At 40.3% G+C, this 18,439-nt stretch overlaps 1 protein-coding gene across 2 annotated transcripts in view; it reads left to right on the top strand.

Moving 5' to 3' along the window:
- The first annotated feature begins 6,012 nt into the window (after positions 1-6,012).
- Positions 6,013-18,439, top strand: part of kcnip3b (Kv channel interacting protein 3b, calsenilin) — a 55,661-nt gene continuing 43,234 nt past the window's right edge. The window contains exons 1-2 of one of the 2 annotated variants that reach the window (XM_026186866.1): positions 6,013-6,129; positions 8,819-8,968. In XM_026186866.1, the coding sequence (XP_026042651.1) occupies positions 6,124-6,129; positions 8,819-8,968 (156 nt within the window). In that variant the 5' untranslated portion in view covers positions 6,013-6,123. The remainder of the gene's footprint in view (positions 6,130-8,818; positions 8,969-18,439) is intronic. The other variant, XM_026186867.1, reaches the window with a different exon arrangement.

Here is an 18,439-nt window from a genome sequence, read left to right as displayed (position 1 = left end):
GCTTTTAATTCAGGACTCCAGAAGGAGCCACTAGATAATAAAATAGAAAAGATTGAGGAATATATGCTTAAAGTACAGAAGTCCACACTTTTTTATTATATAAAACAGATTTCTATGAATGCTTCTGCAAAAACAAAAGAACCTAAGGAAGAAAATTACTCCATCCTTTCACAACCTCAAAATTTGCCCCCTGCTGGCCGTTAGAAAGGCTGCAGGTCAAAGGCACATGTGCATAGGCTTCCCTTTTCAGACCTGGAAGCTACGTCTTGCTTTCATGCAGTCTGTGGTCCCATATCTCATCTCTCCTGCAAGAATTCCCAGCTTTGCCTCCACATCTGTGCACTCCTCTCACAGGAGATGATCTCTGTGTGTCTGATGCATTTTCCTCTTTTCAGCAAAGACTATGGGTGTCCTTGGGGGGGGGGGACCAGCAATAGATTGAAACAGCTTGACTGAACCATCAGACAGCCCACCCAACACCCCCCACAGGGATCAGAGAGCAGCTGTCGATCTTCAGCAAGAGTGCTTTCCATCACGCTTCCATCACTGTGTGGTGCGAGATGCTGGAGTTCAGCTGTAGCTGACGTTTTTTCACTGATTGTTTGTCCGACTGAGCCGTTTTCTCCAATAACTGCCATTCTTTCTTGCTGAAGGGAAGCCAAACCAAGTGCTGAAAGTGTATTTTAGAGAATAAGATCTTGAACTTGGACGATTGAGTAAAATAAAGCAGACTTCTTGTAAAAGTGTTCACTCACTCTGTCACTCAAATATTAATCTGCTGTTTTCCTCCGCTGGCCTCTAAATAATGCTCGCTAGTTATAGAACAGGAGGTTATTTGTGGGTCACCCGCTGTGAACACAGTATGCAGTTGTGTCTCTGTGTTACGCAAAGCTAGTGAGGCAAAGGAAATATGGAGAAGAAATAACTGAGATAACGTGAGCTGACAAGAAAAGATGCGCTTTGTCAAAACTAATTTAGAGGTAACAGTATAGCTACCAGAGTTATACCTTTCTGCTGACCCTCTGACCTTTCCACTCCAGAATATTTGCAAAAGCCTCTTTTCCACAAGTACTACTCTACTCTGGTTTTGCTTGCTTTTCCATTACATTTGAGTACCACCTCAATGTGCGTGGGGTTGTGATAGCAAAAGTAATGGCGTGATAGTGAAAGTCCGTGACGTCATTTGTGTGCAACACAAACACAACACAACAATGGAGGTAATTGAATATATGGTATACGTGCTGCTCAGTGTATGGCTTTTTGTCAGACTTGAGAAACACGGTGTTGGTGTTTTTGCTGCCGTTTCCCTCTCATGACGAGCCACTGACTAGCCAATCATCTGCTGACGTCACATTTTCAGATCCATTCAGATCGCTTGGAAACCCTGTCGAGTTGGTGCTAAAAAAGTACCTAGTAGCAGGTACTACCCTACCACCTAATTTAAAACCCTAAAAAGTTTTTATAAAAAGCTCAAGTTAAGCTGAGTAGGTACAAATGAAAAAGGGCTAAAAGTATTTACAAGTAGGATTTCTTTTTTCTTTTTTTGCATCACGTGACAAGACAGAAATATGATAGTGGGATGCTTGTTCACCACAAGCATTAATGTTTTGCCTGTGCACGTGACACAAAACATAAATATTACATTACTGTGACATTGACTAATTTTCATCTTTATACGGTGTCAAATCTGCTTGAGTTTCCCTGCCAGAGAAAGGATGTAAAAAGAAAGTAATCTGTTTGATAAAGTCCTGCTCTGTAAATAAACAAAAAGCTGAATTCCAACAAACAGGCGAAAGTCATACAGAGAATAATGAGTAACATGGAGCCAAAATACAAGAGGGGGAAAAAAATCTCTGAAAGACACAGTAAATATCATCTTGTAAACAAATCATAAGGAAATCCCTGGAAAGCTTGCCTACTTGGAGTACAAAGACAATCTGGCAACTGACAGAGGGAAATGGGAGAGTATATATATTTGGGAGAGTGAATAACTGGTTGGAAACAGGTGGTGCAGAAAAACTGGCAGGAAAAACGGCAACATGTGAAAGTAAAACTCAGCGGCATGCATGAAAACCCAAGATTACAAAATAAAACAGGATGTGACATAAAATAAAAGAAACCTAAACACATGGTGATGAAGTGTCAGTGAGGAGTTTCTAAAAAACTGAAATGAGGACTATGTGGTAGATAACACTGAGTTAGTAGACATCAGTCTTCGAGATGCTAATGCATCATAATGATTAATGCGTAAATATTTGTAAAACACTTTCACTTTCTTCATAATTAACTTTGAATTCATTAAAAAATGCTTCATCATTTGTTACTCTGTTCATGAATCATGAGGCATTACCAACAACCCTCTCAACATTTCATGACCATCCAACCATCGCGCCCATTAAAAATAAAGTATAACATCATCTTACGAAATCAATGTACTTTTTTTAACTGGAGAATTTTAAGTTATATCCTTAATAACAAACCACAAACGGCACATGCAAAGCAGCACTAAATATTGAAATAAGTTAATAAAGCTTATCTGAGAAAGGCAAACCTCCACCAACACTGGATGTAAATAGAATAACTTTGTTATTGTTTCAGCTTGCCAAACAATGGTTGCTGTTCTATATACAGCAAGTGTGGCTGATGCTTTAACCCTTTCATATAAAATGCTTTGAGTCCTTTTACCATTACTATTTTTTTTGTCATGAACAAAAAATGATATACTTTTGAAATACCACTTTAAGATATCACAGAGATTAAATGTAAAGTTAAACTTCTTTAACTTTGGGCTGTATGTGGCCCACGATGTAAAATAAATTCGACAGTCTTGCTTTAACCTCTTCACACTTTCTTCTCCATGCACCTTGGTGTAGGTAAAGTTGTGCCAGAAACCCCTCCTCTGTGTGCATTTTTTGGGTAAATCTGATTTAAAGTTGACAAAATGGAAAATGTTTCACCTGCTGAAAAACGATCTTTTGATATGACTGAGAGCTTCTGAGCTGCGCTCGAGGCAAGGTCGTTTTTGTCTGCTTTATCTGGTCATATCAGTTGTTTATCAGAGACGCTCCCAACATTAAAGGCAGTTTGTTCAAACCTTCTGGGCTGTTTAATCCTCCTGTTAAGTTAAACTCTATGTGATGGGATGCAGGATACTTTACACAAGGATTTTAATAGAAATAACCGAGGCATGGATTTACCATTAAATTATGTCCATGCCAGTTTAGTTTTCCATGCTGAGATAACACCCGGGGCTCACATCACTCCAAAAATGATGCAGATTCAGGCTTGTGTTACTTTAATTGGAGGCTACACTGCTTCCCTTGCTGTGTTCAAGAGAGTGTCTGCCAAAGTATTTTCCTTTAATGTTTATTGATATAAAATGTCAAACCATAGCCTGTTTGTTCTTTTCACCTGAAAAACAAAATCCCCAAACTTGAGGCAGTAACAGCTGCACAGCACTCGATGAAATGAGCAATCTTGGTCTGTAAGTGTCGTAGACACTTGAGAGAAGTTTGAAAGTTCAATGAGTCTGCCATCATCAGGTAAGTGTCCAAGTGTCCCAGTTTATGTGGGACTGCACATCATTTTTATCCCTCATCCCACTGGCCCACATATTGACCAAATGGCCCACATTTTGACTGGCTCTAGTTTATAAAATTCAACACTCGCCAGACGTTTCAGTAGTCACCTTTCTTGTACCATGTTGGGCTCTTGTTTACCTTCAGATCTGCCTTAATTCTTCATGGCATAGATTCAACAAGGTGCTGGAAACATTTCTCAGAGATTTTGGTCCATATTGACATTTTACCGTCACACAGTTGCTGCGTTATTGGCTGCACTGCACTGATGCAAATCTCCTGTTTGACCACATCACAAAGGTGCTCTACTGGAATGCAATCTGATGGCTGTGGAGGACATTATGATCCAAGCTGTAACATAGTGCGCCATCCTGCTGGAAGCAGCCATCTAAAGATGGTTGCTCTGTTGTTGTAAACGGATGGACATGGTCAGCAACAATCCTCAGGCAGGCTGTGCCATTTAAACAACTCTCGGGTGGTATTAAAAGACCACAGTATGCAAAAGAGATGATCTTCTGCATACTTTTGAGCTGGTTTCCTATCAGCTCAAAGCCATTCATTCTCCTCTGACCTCTGGCATCACTGCAGCACTTTTACTGAGAGAACTGCGGCTCACTGGATATTTTCAAATCATTCTCTGTAAACCTTAGAGAGAGGTGTATTAATTTGCTGCCACATGATTGGCTGATAAGATGTTTGCATTAAAGAGCAGTTGATCAGGTGTACCCAGTAAAGTGGTCACGAGTATGTGTTTCTGTTTTTGAGGGAAAAGATTTCTAAGAAATAACTGAGCGAGTGAACTAAAGCTTTTGTACACCAGCTATAACATTTGTGCAAGCCTCAATTCAATACCTCTTAAATATACAGTGAGCAAAATGAGAACTAAACTCATTGTGAATGTGTGTTTGCACAGGAAGGTTTCTCGTGCTGCCGTGAGCCTCTGCCAGCACGTGGAATCGTGTCTTTAGCTTTGGTGGCACTTTTATTACACAGATGGCCTTTCCTCATTCATCCTTCGGGCTATTTACATTTCTTGGCTGTTCATTATGCAATCAGCGTGATGTGTGAGGATGCTTGACCTGGCTTGATTGCTATTTAGCATCTCGTTACAGTCTCCATCTTTCTGGCTCTCTCAAGCGCTCTCTCTCTGCTTCGGGCAGCTTCAGAGAACCAAGGTCGCCAGAATTGATTCAGTTCCTCACTGAGCACACACTGATTCTCCACCAGGGCTTTAATTGCATTTCTGTACCAATAACTCTCATGACAATCACGTAATTCTCACTCACACACACACACACACACACACACACACACACACACACACACACACACACACACACACACACACACACACACACCCTTCTCTTAACTTGGTACCCATAAACTGGCTGCAGCGATGATGATAAGACAGAAAAGAGACGAATGAAACGACAGAAACTGATGTGTCCTTTTGCTGTATTCATGCGCTGTTGTGACTCTCAGTATAATCCATTATGTTATTAGAGAGCAAGAGAGAACTTGGCACCAATTCTTCATAAGGCACTCAGCTAAAAATGGTTAGTTAATAATTTGTTTTAATTGACAAAACTGCTCTTTTATGATGATTTTGTTGAGAAGAACTGGCAAATCAGCATACCATTTGCTTAAGAATCTGCAGATACAATTCTAATAAATTCTCAATTAAGTGCTCTTACAATAATAAGCACTGCAGCTATAAATATTGTTTTAGCTGCTAATTTATTAGGCTTTCCCTGGCCTCTCAAACATTTTTATTAACCCATTATTTATCCGCTGAAAGCAGCACTGTACATTGCGGTAGATGCCCTCACTGTCGCCAAGTGTTTGCTCAAAGAGGCTGATTTTAAGGGTTCTCTCTGTATTATTGTAGTAAAAGTGCATTGAGACAATGCAGATGTGATTTGGTGCTATATAATTAAACTAGACTGAACTGAGTATAACATATTGTAGCACACTGACTGAAGTGTAATATTCAGTCCTCTGGAGGGACCTGGCAACCAAAAAAAGTTAATTAAAGTCTTCTAAAAAAAACATGAACATGTAAAGAAACCATTAGTTAGAGCGTAAAATCAGTATTGCAGCAGCGATACTATCAGCTGGAAAGGAAAAAGCATGAACAAAAGTGCATCACAGAATGTGTCTTAAATATTCTGCGTATGCTATTTCAGACAACATCAACATCCCAGCGGAATTAAACCCACGGCCAGCCTGTTGACTTCACATCATCAGGCTGTAAGTCCACTTGTTTCCTCCATCCTCCAGCTGCACCCCTTACCCCACCCCCCGCCTCTTCCGTGGATCTCTCTCGCTCTCTCTCTCTCTCTCTCTCTCTCTGTGTGTGTGTGTGTGTGTGTGTGTGTGTGTGTGTGTGTGTGTGTGTGTGTGTGTGTGTGTGTGTGTGTGTGTGCGCGCCCGCGTGCATTCCTTTGCATCCAGAGCAGCGGCAGTCGGAGGTTGAGAATCCGCGCAGAGAGGACACACTCTGCAAAAATCAGCTATCATTGTCGCCGTTACAACACAGGAAAGCATGCAGGTAAGATCAACATCGAATGATTATTTTCTGTAATCGGGCATTTAAAAAAGGCGGCTTTTCTGCAGGTTGCAAAAGCAAAAACGCGTCTTAAGTTGAATTAACGCGCGGCATCTCCTCTACCGGCTACTTGTTGGCTTGATTTATATTTTAACCAATTTTTTTTTTCTTTCTTCGCGGACCTCGTTGGCTCATTCCCTCTCACTTTTGCCGAGAGCTGAGTTTCGGAGTGAAGTTATGTAATTGCAGCTGTGGAAGCTGCCTGTGGAGGAGACGCTTCGCTTTTAGCGCGCAGCAGAAATCCTGCAGACAGCAAGTGTCACTTGGCATCACGTCTCCCACCGCGACTTTTGCTCCCTGTCATCAAATTCTTTTTAACGTGTGGTTTATATATGTCATTATTAATGTGTGTGCGTGAAATAGACGTCCTTTATGTGATTCACTCGTGACTTCAAATCTGTAATAATCCTCGATTCTAACGAAAGAGTGGGATTGTGCTGGTAATTCTGCCGGTGTGTGTGTTTTCCTCCATGCTGATGAATCAGTTTAGGAGCTCAGATCTCAACAACAAGCAGCCTCTGAGTCTAAATCCGAGGTAATAGACTGTAAAGTGAAAGCCCAGCCTCCCCAAAGTGACTTCTACCACCTTGCAAGGCAGTGCTCATTAATTCTCCCAGAAAGAACAAGTTTCTCCCTTTATGGCTGTTTTTTTTTTTAATATAGCGGGCTGGAAAACAAGGGCAACCCTGTGCAAAATATAATTTAAGAAAGGAGAGACACACATCATTCAGCAGGAGACGGGAGGCTGCAACATGTGTGTAACAGTTTCAACATAAAATTCTGATAATCTCAGACAGGAGCTGGTAGTCACACGCAAACAACTCACAAGTGCATCGAGCTCTGAGTGGTGAGATTTTGATTGGTTGGAGTTGGTTGGAGTACAAGCTTGAGGACAGTGCATAGCCTCTTTGGGATTGATGATACTCATCATCGGTCACTCGGTGGGTCAATAAGTCAGTCAGTAAATTGATCAATAAATCACATGAACATCAGATGGAGAGCTGAGGTCTGTGTGCATGGACGTATGCGTGTACACTCGTGGTTCTTTCAGTCACCATGCTGTATGTATGATGTTTAAGATGAAAAATACCTAATGCATGGGCACAAAGTACAAAAAAAGAAGCAAATTCTGACATTTCATGGACAAAGCAATGCTTGGCATTTTTTCCTTTCTGCATTTAGCAGCTGTTATTTGCTCCAGTTTGGTACCTCCTGTAGGTCGACTGTTGCAGGACCTCTACCTCATCATTTTATCTCTCCTTTCTCTCTGGCTATTGACATGCAGGTGTTTGAATTAAATCACGCTGTGAGGGAGCTGGGCACCTGCTGTTTCAGTGGGTGACTCACTTCAGTTTATTATTTGCTGTAGAATGACTGCGTGATCAATATTGTTGGTAGTTGTTTTCTCATTCTGAGTCATTTTCAGCAATATCAGAGTGCCTGTTGAAAGAGTGAGCCTGACATTTTTATATTTTATGCCACACTCTGCCTCAGTTTGAAAAATATTCATTTGGATAATGATAAATGTGAATTTACTCAGTGCTTTTATTCTCTCCTGTTGTTGTTTCATCTGGTTTAATGCTTGTTTGATACCTGAGTAATGTTTACTTAAAACTTCCAAGGTCTGCTGTTTTAGGAAATTATCTCAGTTTTTAAAATGTCAGTAAAAAACTGAACACAGTGACATAGTTTAAAACTTATATTTAACTAAAAATGGTATAAAGAAATGACTGAAACTAAGAAACACTGGCTGTTTGAAAAAAATACATGTTCAGTTTGAATTTGATTCCACCACTAAATGTCCCCAAAACTGTGAAAGCTGTAAAAAAAAAATCACCTGGTGGAACACTTTGTAGTTGATGCAGTTAATTAGTAAAACGACCGGCTCTATGAGAATATCCTAGAGAGGCTGAGTCTTTCACCTCTGTGGGACAGGACGCACGGGCAAGTGGTTTAATCATTTAGGAATCACGTTTTCATTATTAAGAGAATTTTAGGATATTGTTATCGGTGGTACAGCGACAAGGCTGAAAACCAAAATAGCATGGCTGTGATCTTAAGGATCTAAGATAGTGCTGCATTTAAAACTGACATGATTCTGTGGCGGAAATTACTGCACAGGCTCAGAAACTCCTCTAAAAAGCACTGTCAGTGCAGCTCGCTGTTTCATCTACTGATGCAAATTAAAATTCAACCGTGCAAAAAGGAAAAACAAACCCAGATAGGCCCTCATTTTTGGCCCTGAGTTCATGTAAGATGGACTGAAAAAAGTGGAGAACTGTCCTGAAAGCTGTGTGACCAACGGCAAATTTTTCCAGAATTGACTGTTTTTGAAAATCATAGACACTGAGCCCTGCAGTCTAAAGAGGAGAGCAACCATCTGGATTATCATCAGCGTACAGTTTAAAAGCCAGAGTCTGTGTATTAGTGCACATCACACTGGCAATTGAGGATCTTTGAAGGCGCCATTAAAGCTGTGTGATGCACATTTAAGAGCAAAATATGCTGCCATTCAGACTTTTTCTTCTTTGGGAAGTCTTTGCGTATTTCAAACTAACCTACAATTCAGACCTGTCATCCAGTGAAAACATTTGGTGTTTATTCTTTTTAATTTTTACTTTTGGAATTTTAGCCTTCATTTGACAGGACAGGGCAGACAGTTAACAGGAAAGTGGACAGCGAGGGGGAGAATGACACGCAGGAAATGATCTGGGGCAGACTCAAACCAGGCCCAAGCAATGAGGACTTCAGCCTTTGGCACATCAGACACCAGTTCAACCAGGTGAGCTGTAGCAGCAATCCTTCTGGTGTATTATGAAACAAGCAAACAAACAAAAAAAATGTGACAGAGGAGGCCCTGAACTACTAAACAGCTAAAATCTCACATCAAACAAAAGTGGGAAAACTTTTGACTTGTCAAACTTCAAATTTTCGTCTCCTCAATTTCCAAACTCTTGATGTTTTTATAAAGATGTGATGCAACAAGAGGTGACTGCTTTTTGAAAACAAAATATTCAAAATGTGTATAAAAGAATATTTGTAGCCAACTATAAATAGTACGTGAAATGAGTATTGAGGGGTGGACTCAAACCTCATGTCTGCACATTCCTGCCAAACCTATGTTTTGTTGACCCTGTTAGCTTCCCCAACATCCTCCTTAATCACTAATATCCCCTAATTACCTTTTTAGCTCTTAAAGTAACAATGTGTAAAAACTTTAAGCTGTGAACTGAGTTCAATTTTCAATTACGTTTATTTTTCACTCCCAATTCAAGTGCAGAATCCTAGCCACTGTGGCTGTTATAGGATAAACATGTTTTAGTCAGCAAAAGAGATGTTGCCAACCAACATGTTTCTAATACCGTTAGGACTGGATCTGGAGCCGGCCCAGAGTTCTTTCCCTATCTGTAGAAGGTTGTAAGTCTGCTGTTTACCTCAGCTGTCAATGCCAGGTTAAAATTGTCCACCCTTAGTTACTGTGGACGAAGATGTCAAACTTTGTGGAAGGAGTCCAATACGGGTCCGACACATTCACTTCTGAACAATGAGAGTCGTACTGAGGTGAGCTGTTCAGGATATGCTGACCTGTTGGTAGCGCTGCTGTTTTTGTCACTGTTAGCTACTATTAGCCTCTGTTAGCTGCAGTTGATGGCAATAGTGAAAAGCTCTTTTAAGTAGCTGTAACACTGCTGGAATCTGATGTTTAGTGAATAAACACTCAGATGTGATGATTTAAATTAAAAAATAGGATTTTTTCTTCTCCACCTTTGGTGTGTGTGGCTAGAGACCCATCACAGATAGAAATAGATAGAGATGTATGCCATATTGTATTGTATGTATGAGGCTTGTTTCCTGCCACTGAAAATACTTTTTTTCTGTTAGTCAGTCTTAGACTAACCCTAAATCTAACCCTAATTTCAAGTTAGCCAAAATTTCAAGATAATAATGCAAAATTTGGAGTTATGAATGGCAAAAATTGTTTGTTGGTTTGTTTGTTTGAATTGCAGAAACTTCCATAGGTCTGGGATGGAAAACAGCCCGCAGTCATACTTCTCCCTGTTATAAGAGTTTTTATTTAAATCTTTCTACTACTGTACTGCAAGTAAAGATCACAAAACAAGTATTTTATAGTGGAATTTTGCTTTAGGGGAGTGTACCCATCATAGCTATTACACACACATAAGCCTGCAAGATGAGTGAATCTGTGGTAGACAGGCTGACGGCAACACACCCACCCTCACCCTCATGCTGCACCTGATACTGTGTCTTCGGGACCCACCTGCTCAATAGGTGGGGTGATTGGAAGTTGTAGACTCATTAAATAATTTACCAGGTCTGGTAACTGTATCCGTTGAAGTGGGAACAGGGATGGGCACCGCACAGTTCTGATCAAACTTCATCAGCAAACACAAAAGAGAGCTTCTGAAAAACAACAGAAAACTTTTAGCTCACCAAGGTCAAGTTGTTTTGTTTTGTTTTTCCAAAGTCTTCCATTTGTCTTATGATTACCATAGCTTATATTACCAGGAAGCTACACACACACACACAGAGCCAACTTCATATTACCAAGAAAAACGGAGTATTATTGACCTAAAAGGGTAAAAATGCAGTGAGGTGCAAAGATGCTGCTGAAGAATATCAGTCACTGATCAGTATGTGTTGTTATTATCTGCCAGTATTTTTATTGACTTGTCCGGAGAAGAACGAAGCAATGTGATATGTTTCAGACTGACTGGTGTGTGGTGTGTGTGTGTGTGTGTGTGTGTGTGTGTGTGTGTGTGTGTGTGTGTGAAGGAGGAGGGGCTGATAATTGAAACATGTCTCTTCTGTAGCTCTGAGCCTCCCCAGAGTATTAATTCTTTCACCACATGCAGGCTCACACATCAATATAAGTCTCACTCTTGCTCTTCTCTGACACACACACGCACACGTGCGCACACAAACACACACACAGCATGCAGTCCATATGGATGTGCTATCCTCCCACAGACACAATGATTCGCTTTGACAGCGTTTAGGACACAAATAGTATCAGCTGTCGACCGTCAGCCTGCTTTCATATTTCATAATTTCGTCATCATGCTGCTGACTTCACATATAGAGCCGCACTGTGCCACATCGCAACAACAGTAATGCAGATATTTTCTGTCTGCTTACAGTAAAGGTTACAGCTCTGCTTGCTGCCTTCTTCAGAAATCTGAGAACAGAATTGGGCTCATTGTCAAAGCTTTATCACTTTATCACCTATTTATTTGATTCAGATGCTGTATATGCAGTTGGGTGTGTGATTTAATTTATCTGGCAAATGACTTTACAAAGAGAAGGAGAGGTATTGCATACACAGTTGACAGGATCTCATCAAACAAAGAGACAGAAGCTAGAAGGAAACAAACCAGTCAAGAAGAAGATGAACTAATATAAATGCACCAATCATTATCATCCTCTGTAATGACACGTATGAGGGCTTTCTGATCTCTTGTCACTACTGGCAGCACAACAATTGCTGTCTGTGCTTTACAAAATCAATACATTGGCTGTATCAATATTTGACTGTTACGTAACTGTGCAGTGCATTTCCACCATTATAACTGTGCCTTCATTAGGTTTAGACCCAATCAAAAATGAAGACATTTTTAAAAGAATTAATGGTGGAAGCTCATATTAAAAATGATAAAAGTAATTAATGAGCTCAACTTGCAAGAACATCACTTTTAATTTTGGATATTAATGTCAGAGAGAGGTTATCAATATGATAATTTCAGGCATACACTGTCCCTATGGGCATAGCAGCCTGTCAAACCTCCCGCTCTGTTTGGTAGGCTCAGCCACTCAGAAGAGACTTGGTTTAAGCTGAGGGTTGGCTTAAAGGGGGAGGAGCTAAATAAAAAAAAGCATATTTCAGACTGCTCAGAATCCCAGTATGAGATAAGTAAGGCTACTCCTGTTTGCTGGAGAAAAAGAATTGAGGTCTGTCCATCAGAGTGTCCACGTCACACTCTTTTTTTGAAGTCACGCTGACCTCCTGGGGCTACTATTTTGGCTGATTGTCCACGTGGAGTTCTGAGCTGACAAAAGGCATCTGTATCATTGCGGCTTTACTTTGGTCGTCTCGCTGTGCTTCCTCCCGTTTGGCTGTGTTTTCAGCATGGTGTCCCGATGCGTCCATCTGTCTTTGTTATTATGAATGGTGTCCTGATGTGTTGTTTGACTGCGTTGTTATGAGCATAATTTCGGCACTGTGGCACTGCGGCAGCCACGTGACTAAAAACTGAAATTTGACATCTTTGCCAGTTAAATTTAAAAACGTTAGTGACATGGAACAATGCCCCGTTTTTTTCTTTTGCTGGTGAAACAGAGAGAGGAAATAAAGACAAGGAGTGTGCAGTTTGTAGGCATTTAAGAATGTAAAGCTGCATGAATGTACATTAACATGATTAAATGACATATGTACTATGGGCTCTTAGCAACAAAACCATAAGGAATCACTACCAGGCTCTGCATGATGCTCCTTCATCTCTGTGGAGCTCCTCCTGCTATTTTTGTGTTACAGATGCAGTTTTGCAATTTTGGTCAAATCTCAGCAGTAACATGGTTTCTAGCTACTACAAGATACTTTTTACAAAAAAAGAAAAAAAATCCCTGATAAAATCAACCATCGGTACACTTCCTGCTTAGTATCAAACCAGCTGGTGGACTTGATGAAGCATTTAGCAGCCAAGGAGCTATATTAAGTTGGTGAAAATCAAACAAGACCATATAACACACTTGCCATTAAAAACAAAGGAAAACCTAACAAGGTGATGACATGTGGGGTGTTTTTCCCCCAGCTGCTTCCAGTCAGACAAAAAACACTCAGAAGTTCCTCTCCATAAAGATGGAGGACTCTCAAGAGACATATTTGGTATGGATCAGATGTTTAGCTCCTACTTTGCTCATAAGGCAGCTTCATTTTTTCTTTTCATTAGACCAATCCCTCGTCTCTTTTAAACTCCACATTCTATTGTTTGTAAGGATCTGCTGGTTCCTGATCCTCATGGCAGTTTTAGTTTCGCTGTGCTGAACACAGAGGGTGTTATCCAAGAGTTTTCTCCAGCTGACTTCTTGTCATTTAGATGTTTTAAATAAGAAGAATTTTCCTTTATTTCATTTCTTTTAAAAGGACAAGCACAATCTTTTCATTTTTCTGCTGCCAGTGATGTCATAACTCCAGGTGTTTCCTATTTTAGAGCCAGTCTGTGCCATGTTATTTGTCAACACACTGTGCCAACAAAATGAACCAACTCCCCGTGAAGCTGCGTTGTTCTCATGCTGCTTCACAAATGCAAGGCAGAGATTTAAGAGCATCTCACTCTGCTGGAAGCCTGGATGGGTTATGTGCGAGGGTTTAGCAAGTATTCACTGTACTTCTCCCCTTGTGCTGTCAGTCCTTGTCACCACGCTCCTCCTTCTGCCTGCTCGCCTTATCTCCCCGCATATGCAAGCACACATGGGCATGCAGAGGCTGAGTCTGCCTTCCCTTCTGTTTAGATCCCAGCTGGTATCTCTGCTTCACCTGGAGAGGAGCATGGTGACAGGTGACATTATGTGTGTGAGGGGGAGGAGGGGGAGGTGCCCCTGCAGGCGGGAGAGAGATGGAGAAGGAGTGATTGACTGTGAAATAAATTGGAAGGAATGAAGAGGTGACGAGATGGAGCGATTGAGAACAGATTTGTGCAGACATCCAGGGAGAGGAGATACAATAAATATTAAAATGAGGGGCTAATGAAATGACTGTTGTTTTCCCATTGTGGATGTGTTGGTGTATGTGTGCATACGCTCAGTTTCATTCTGTCTAAAATCAGGTTAAGGCTTTGAGTTGCAGCCCTGTGGATCAATTAGATCTCCTCAGAGTTCTACAAAGGAATGCTTAACAATAAATAGGACAGAGAAATATAACTTGGGAGACAATAAATGTTTGCGTTGTAGTAGTTAGGATGAAAACAGAAGAAACATCATAATCTTTTTTATTTTCTCCCTTTTCCCCCTGGTTCCAGTAGAACCAGTCTGGGAACTTCTCAACCAGTGCTTTGTGGTTCCCAGGTTAGCCAGTGGATACCTTTTAAAACTTTGCTGTCTACAGGGACTGTTTTCATGCAACTGTTTCTAGAGATTAAGCTGAAATGACTGTACACTAAGCTGGTGTTTCCAAACTTGCACAACAGATGTATATTTTACAACAACAGTAGCTGATTAAATACAATTTAAATGGCATTCAGTTGAAAGAGGGAGCAGAATTTGAAGGAATTAATGTTGCACTTGCTTAATGGTCCAATTGCCAACCACCATAATGGTTACTCTGTGGCATTATCCAGCTTTTCTGTAAGAAGAGAGAGAGAGGAACAGGAGAGGACTGAATCATGTAACCTTGTTCACAAACAATAATGGCCTATCCAGCCATTTTCTTCTGCTTATCCAGTTCAGGGTCATGGGGGCTGGTGTATATCCCAGCTTGTCAGATGGTGCATAAAAAGTCCCTGACACAAACCTTGATAAAACAAAAAAGAGAAAGAGAAATTATTCAGCTGGAGTATGAAGTACATGAAAATCCAGAACAGAAATTCAACTGAATCTAAAGGTCTTAAAAAACAAACAAAAACAAAGGCGCAGAAGGCAGAGCAAACAAGAAAAACAAACAGGCAGAGAGCACAGGCAATATGTCAGGAACATCATATAAACTTCTCAAAAAAATTAAAGGAACACTTTAAAAACACATCAGATCTCAATGTGAAAAAGAATCATTCTGGATATATATACTGATATGGATTGGGTAATGTGTTAGGAATGAACGGATGCTACATCGTTTGATGCAAATGAAAATTATCAGCCTACAAAGATGCCCTAAAAAATCAAAGTGATGTGGCAGTTCAGCAGTTTGTATGAACTTACATGTTTGTATGCATCCTTGACAATGATGCATGCTCCTAATGATACGACAGAGGGTGTCTTGGGAATCTCCTGCCAGATCTGGACCAGGGCATCACTGAGCTTCTTTACATGCTGAGGTGCAACCTGGTGGCATCAGATGGATTAAAACATAATGTCCCAGAGGTGTTCTGCTGGATTTAGATCAGGCAACCATGGAGGCCAGTCAACAGTATCAATGACTTCATTCTACAGGAACTACTTATATAGACTCATCACACAAGGCAGAGAATAGGGCCAAAGATTTCATCTCAACACCTAATGGCAGTCAGGGCATCATTGCCTAGCTTGTAGAAGTCTGTGTGTCCATCCAAGGATATGCCTCTCCAGACCATCACTGACCCACAACCAAACTGGTTGTGAAGAACAATGTTACAGGGAGCATAACGTTCTTCACAGCTTCTCCAGACCCTTTAACATTAGTTACATGTGCTCAGAGTGAACTTGTTTATGTGTGAAAAGCACATAAACAAGTCCTCAGGCCACCCTCATGAAATCTGTTTCTGATTGTTTGGTCAGAGACTTTCCCACCAGTGGGCTGCGGGAGGTCATTTTGTTGGCTGTTCCTCCTTATAGAGAGGAGCAGATACTGACTCTGCTGATGGGTAATAACCTTCAGCTCTCCTAGAGTAACTATCTCCTGGAATCTCCTCCATGCTCTTGAGACTGTGGTGGGAGACAGTAAATCTTGGGGGAGAGTGGAGACACCTAGGAAACTAGACACAGCTGAACTCAATCAGATAACGAGACATGGAAAACTAAAACTAAAACGTGGCATAAGAGACAAATAAAACAGGAAGTAACATGACACAGAAATGAAGCCTTAACAACCAGATACAATGAGTCATTAAGTGATTAACTAAAGCAATGAAGCTAAACCAAGTGATTCTAACTCTAACAAGAACTGAAGACTAAACGCAGTGACAATAAACCCGATACAACATGAAGGTACAGATACCAAGGAATGAAAAAACCCTGTAATACTAATCAACAGGAAATAACTAGAAATTAACACAAGAAATAATAAGCAGAAGTCAAAACAAAGGAAAACTAAAACCTGATTGAGACTATGAGGCTGACACTTACAGAAGTAAAGAAAACCTGAAGTATAAGAGCTCCAAGCAACAAAAACAAGAAAACCATAATCAAACAGAATTTTTAATACTTAACCAGAAAGTCTCAACAAACCCAAACCGTGGGTTCAAAACCACAGGACAATGAAACAGCCATCATAAGGGAAAAGGTGGCATAGAGCCTGGACAGGCTTGTCAGTTGCAAGGCTGAACGACAGAGACAAACACTCACAGCCAATTAAACCAACATGCAAACTGAAGCTTTTGTGCTTGCAATTGTGCAATGAATGGATATCGCTGGTTATAGCATACATTGTTTACACTATGTGGTGTTCCCTGTTTACTAATGCTGTCTGCAGTGTAGATCCAATATTGCTTAGTGAAACAATGGGGCTCCTTGACACATTGTAGGTTAATATTATTTTCAGATTACTTCCTTACTTCAGATTTAATAACCTGAAAAAATATTAAAGTTTTTTTTTACTTGTAAACTTGTGTGCACAAGATAAGGAAAAAATGATAAAGAGCTATTTAATTCTAGTGTAGAGTAACCCTATACATTTACTATTGCTTATAATGAAACAGTCCCCCACTAAAAGGGGAGAGCTTCTATCACTATTCATATGCTAATGTTTGTAGCTTATATAAGAGTACACGCACACATACACACACTGGCTTCTACTCTTGTGTGTTTAAAATGGCAGAAAATGACACAGTTCTCCAAACTCTTTATAATGAAGGTATCACTCCTAAATCACTTTCAGATTATCCTCAGAACAAAACTTCGCTCACCAGCTGTATCTGGCTAATCTGATTGTTTCTGTGCAGGTGGAGGGTTTCAGTGAACTCTGAAAGTGCAGTATCACTGAGCTGCAGCATAGCTGGTTGTTATTCTGTAGGTGCGACAGTTATATGTGGAGGTGTGTGCTGGTTTAACTCTCCCTGTGGGGACGTTTACACAGTCACATGGTGTGGTTGTGTCTTGCCTATGGGCACAGAAAGCAACATAAATCATTGATTTTTTTTCAGGTGAGATTTTAGGGTTATGGTTAAACACCATAACCAACACCATAACCAACATTTAACTCTTTAAGAACGACAATATGAAAATATTTTTGCTGTATCTTGAATGGGTTCAGCCTCATTTATACTTCTTTTCTAAAAACAGCGTAAGCCATTATAAGAAACTAACACAACATCAGTAACAGCAGTAGCAGCAGTCTCGCTGAAATCGGTGTGAGTCAATGTAGTGTCCATCAAAGTCACACAAACACAACTGTGTATATGGTGGTCTTGGTCTATTTATAGTCTGCACACCCTCTATATCGTCTTCTGTAGATGTGCTTCGAATGCACGTCAATGGTCTCAGTACAGACTGTATATACAGTCCTGTGAAAAAGTAATTGTCCCCTTCCTGATTACTTTTTTTTCCATGTTTGCCACACTCAAATTTTTCAGATCATCAAATAATTTTTGATATAAAGCAAAAATAAGCTTAGCAAATTTAAAGAAATGCAGTTTTACATGAAGAAAGCTAACACAAAAATCTTGGAGATCATCTTGATGTTTTTTGGCAAATGTGAGTTGAGCCTTTGTGGGATTTTTTTCATCAGGAGTGGTTCATCCATGGATGTCATTTTTGCCAAGTCTCTTTTTTATTGTTGAACTCTGACCTTAACTGAAGCAAGTGATGCCTGCAGTTCTTTAGATCTTCTGGGCTCTTGTGAGACGTCCTGGATGAGTCGCTGATGCGCTCTAATTTTGGTCACACCTGGGATGATTCACCACTGTTACAGATTTTCTCGCTTTGAGGATAATGGTTCTCACTGGAGTTCACTGGAGTCCCAAAGCCTCAGAAATGGCTTTGTAACTCTTTCTAGACTGATAAATGTCAGTGACTTTGTTTCTCAACTGTTTTTTAGATCATGGCATGATGTGCTGTTTTTGTGATCTTTTAACCCACTTCACTGTATCACACAGGTTTTGTTTAAGAGGTTTCTTGATCTAGCAGATCTGGCAGTAATCAGGTCTGAGTGTGACTAGTGAAACTGAGCTTAGCTTTCCCAATAAATTGGGTTCAGGATTTAAAAAGGGGTGCAAGAAACCTTACCTTTTCACACAGGGGGAGGTAGACTTGGATAGCTTTTTATTTCCTTGATAAATTGAATTTTTATAAACTGGATATAATATTCTGAAACATTTACATTTGACAAATATGC

Source organism: Astatotilapia calliptera, chromosome 12 (assembly GCF_900246225.1).
Source record: "Astatotilapia calliptera chromosome 12, fAstCal1.2, whole genome shotgun sequence".
In the NCBI taxonomy this organism is placed as follows: domain Eukaryota; kingdom Metazoa; phylum Chordata; class Actinopteri; order Cichliformes; family Cichlidae; genus Astatotilapia; species Astatotilapia calliptera.
The sequence above is the reverse complement of the archived record's forward strand: the minus strand, read 5'-3'. Positions and strand labels throughout refer to the sequence as shown.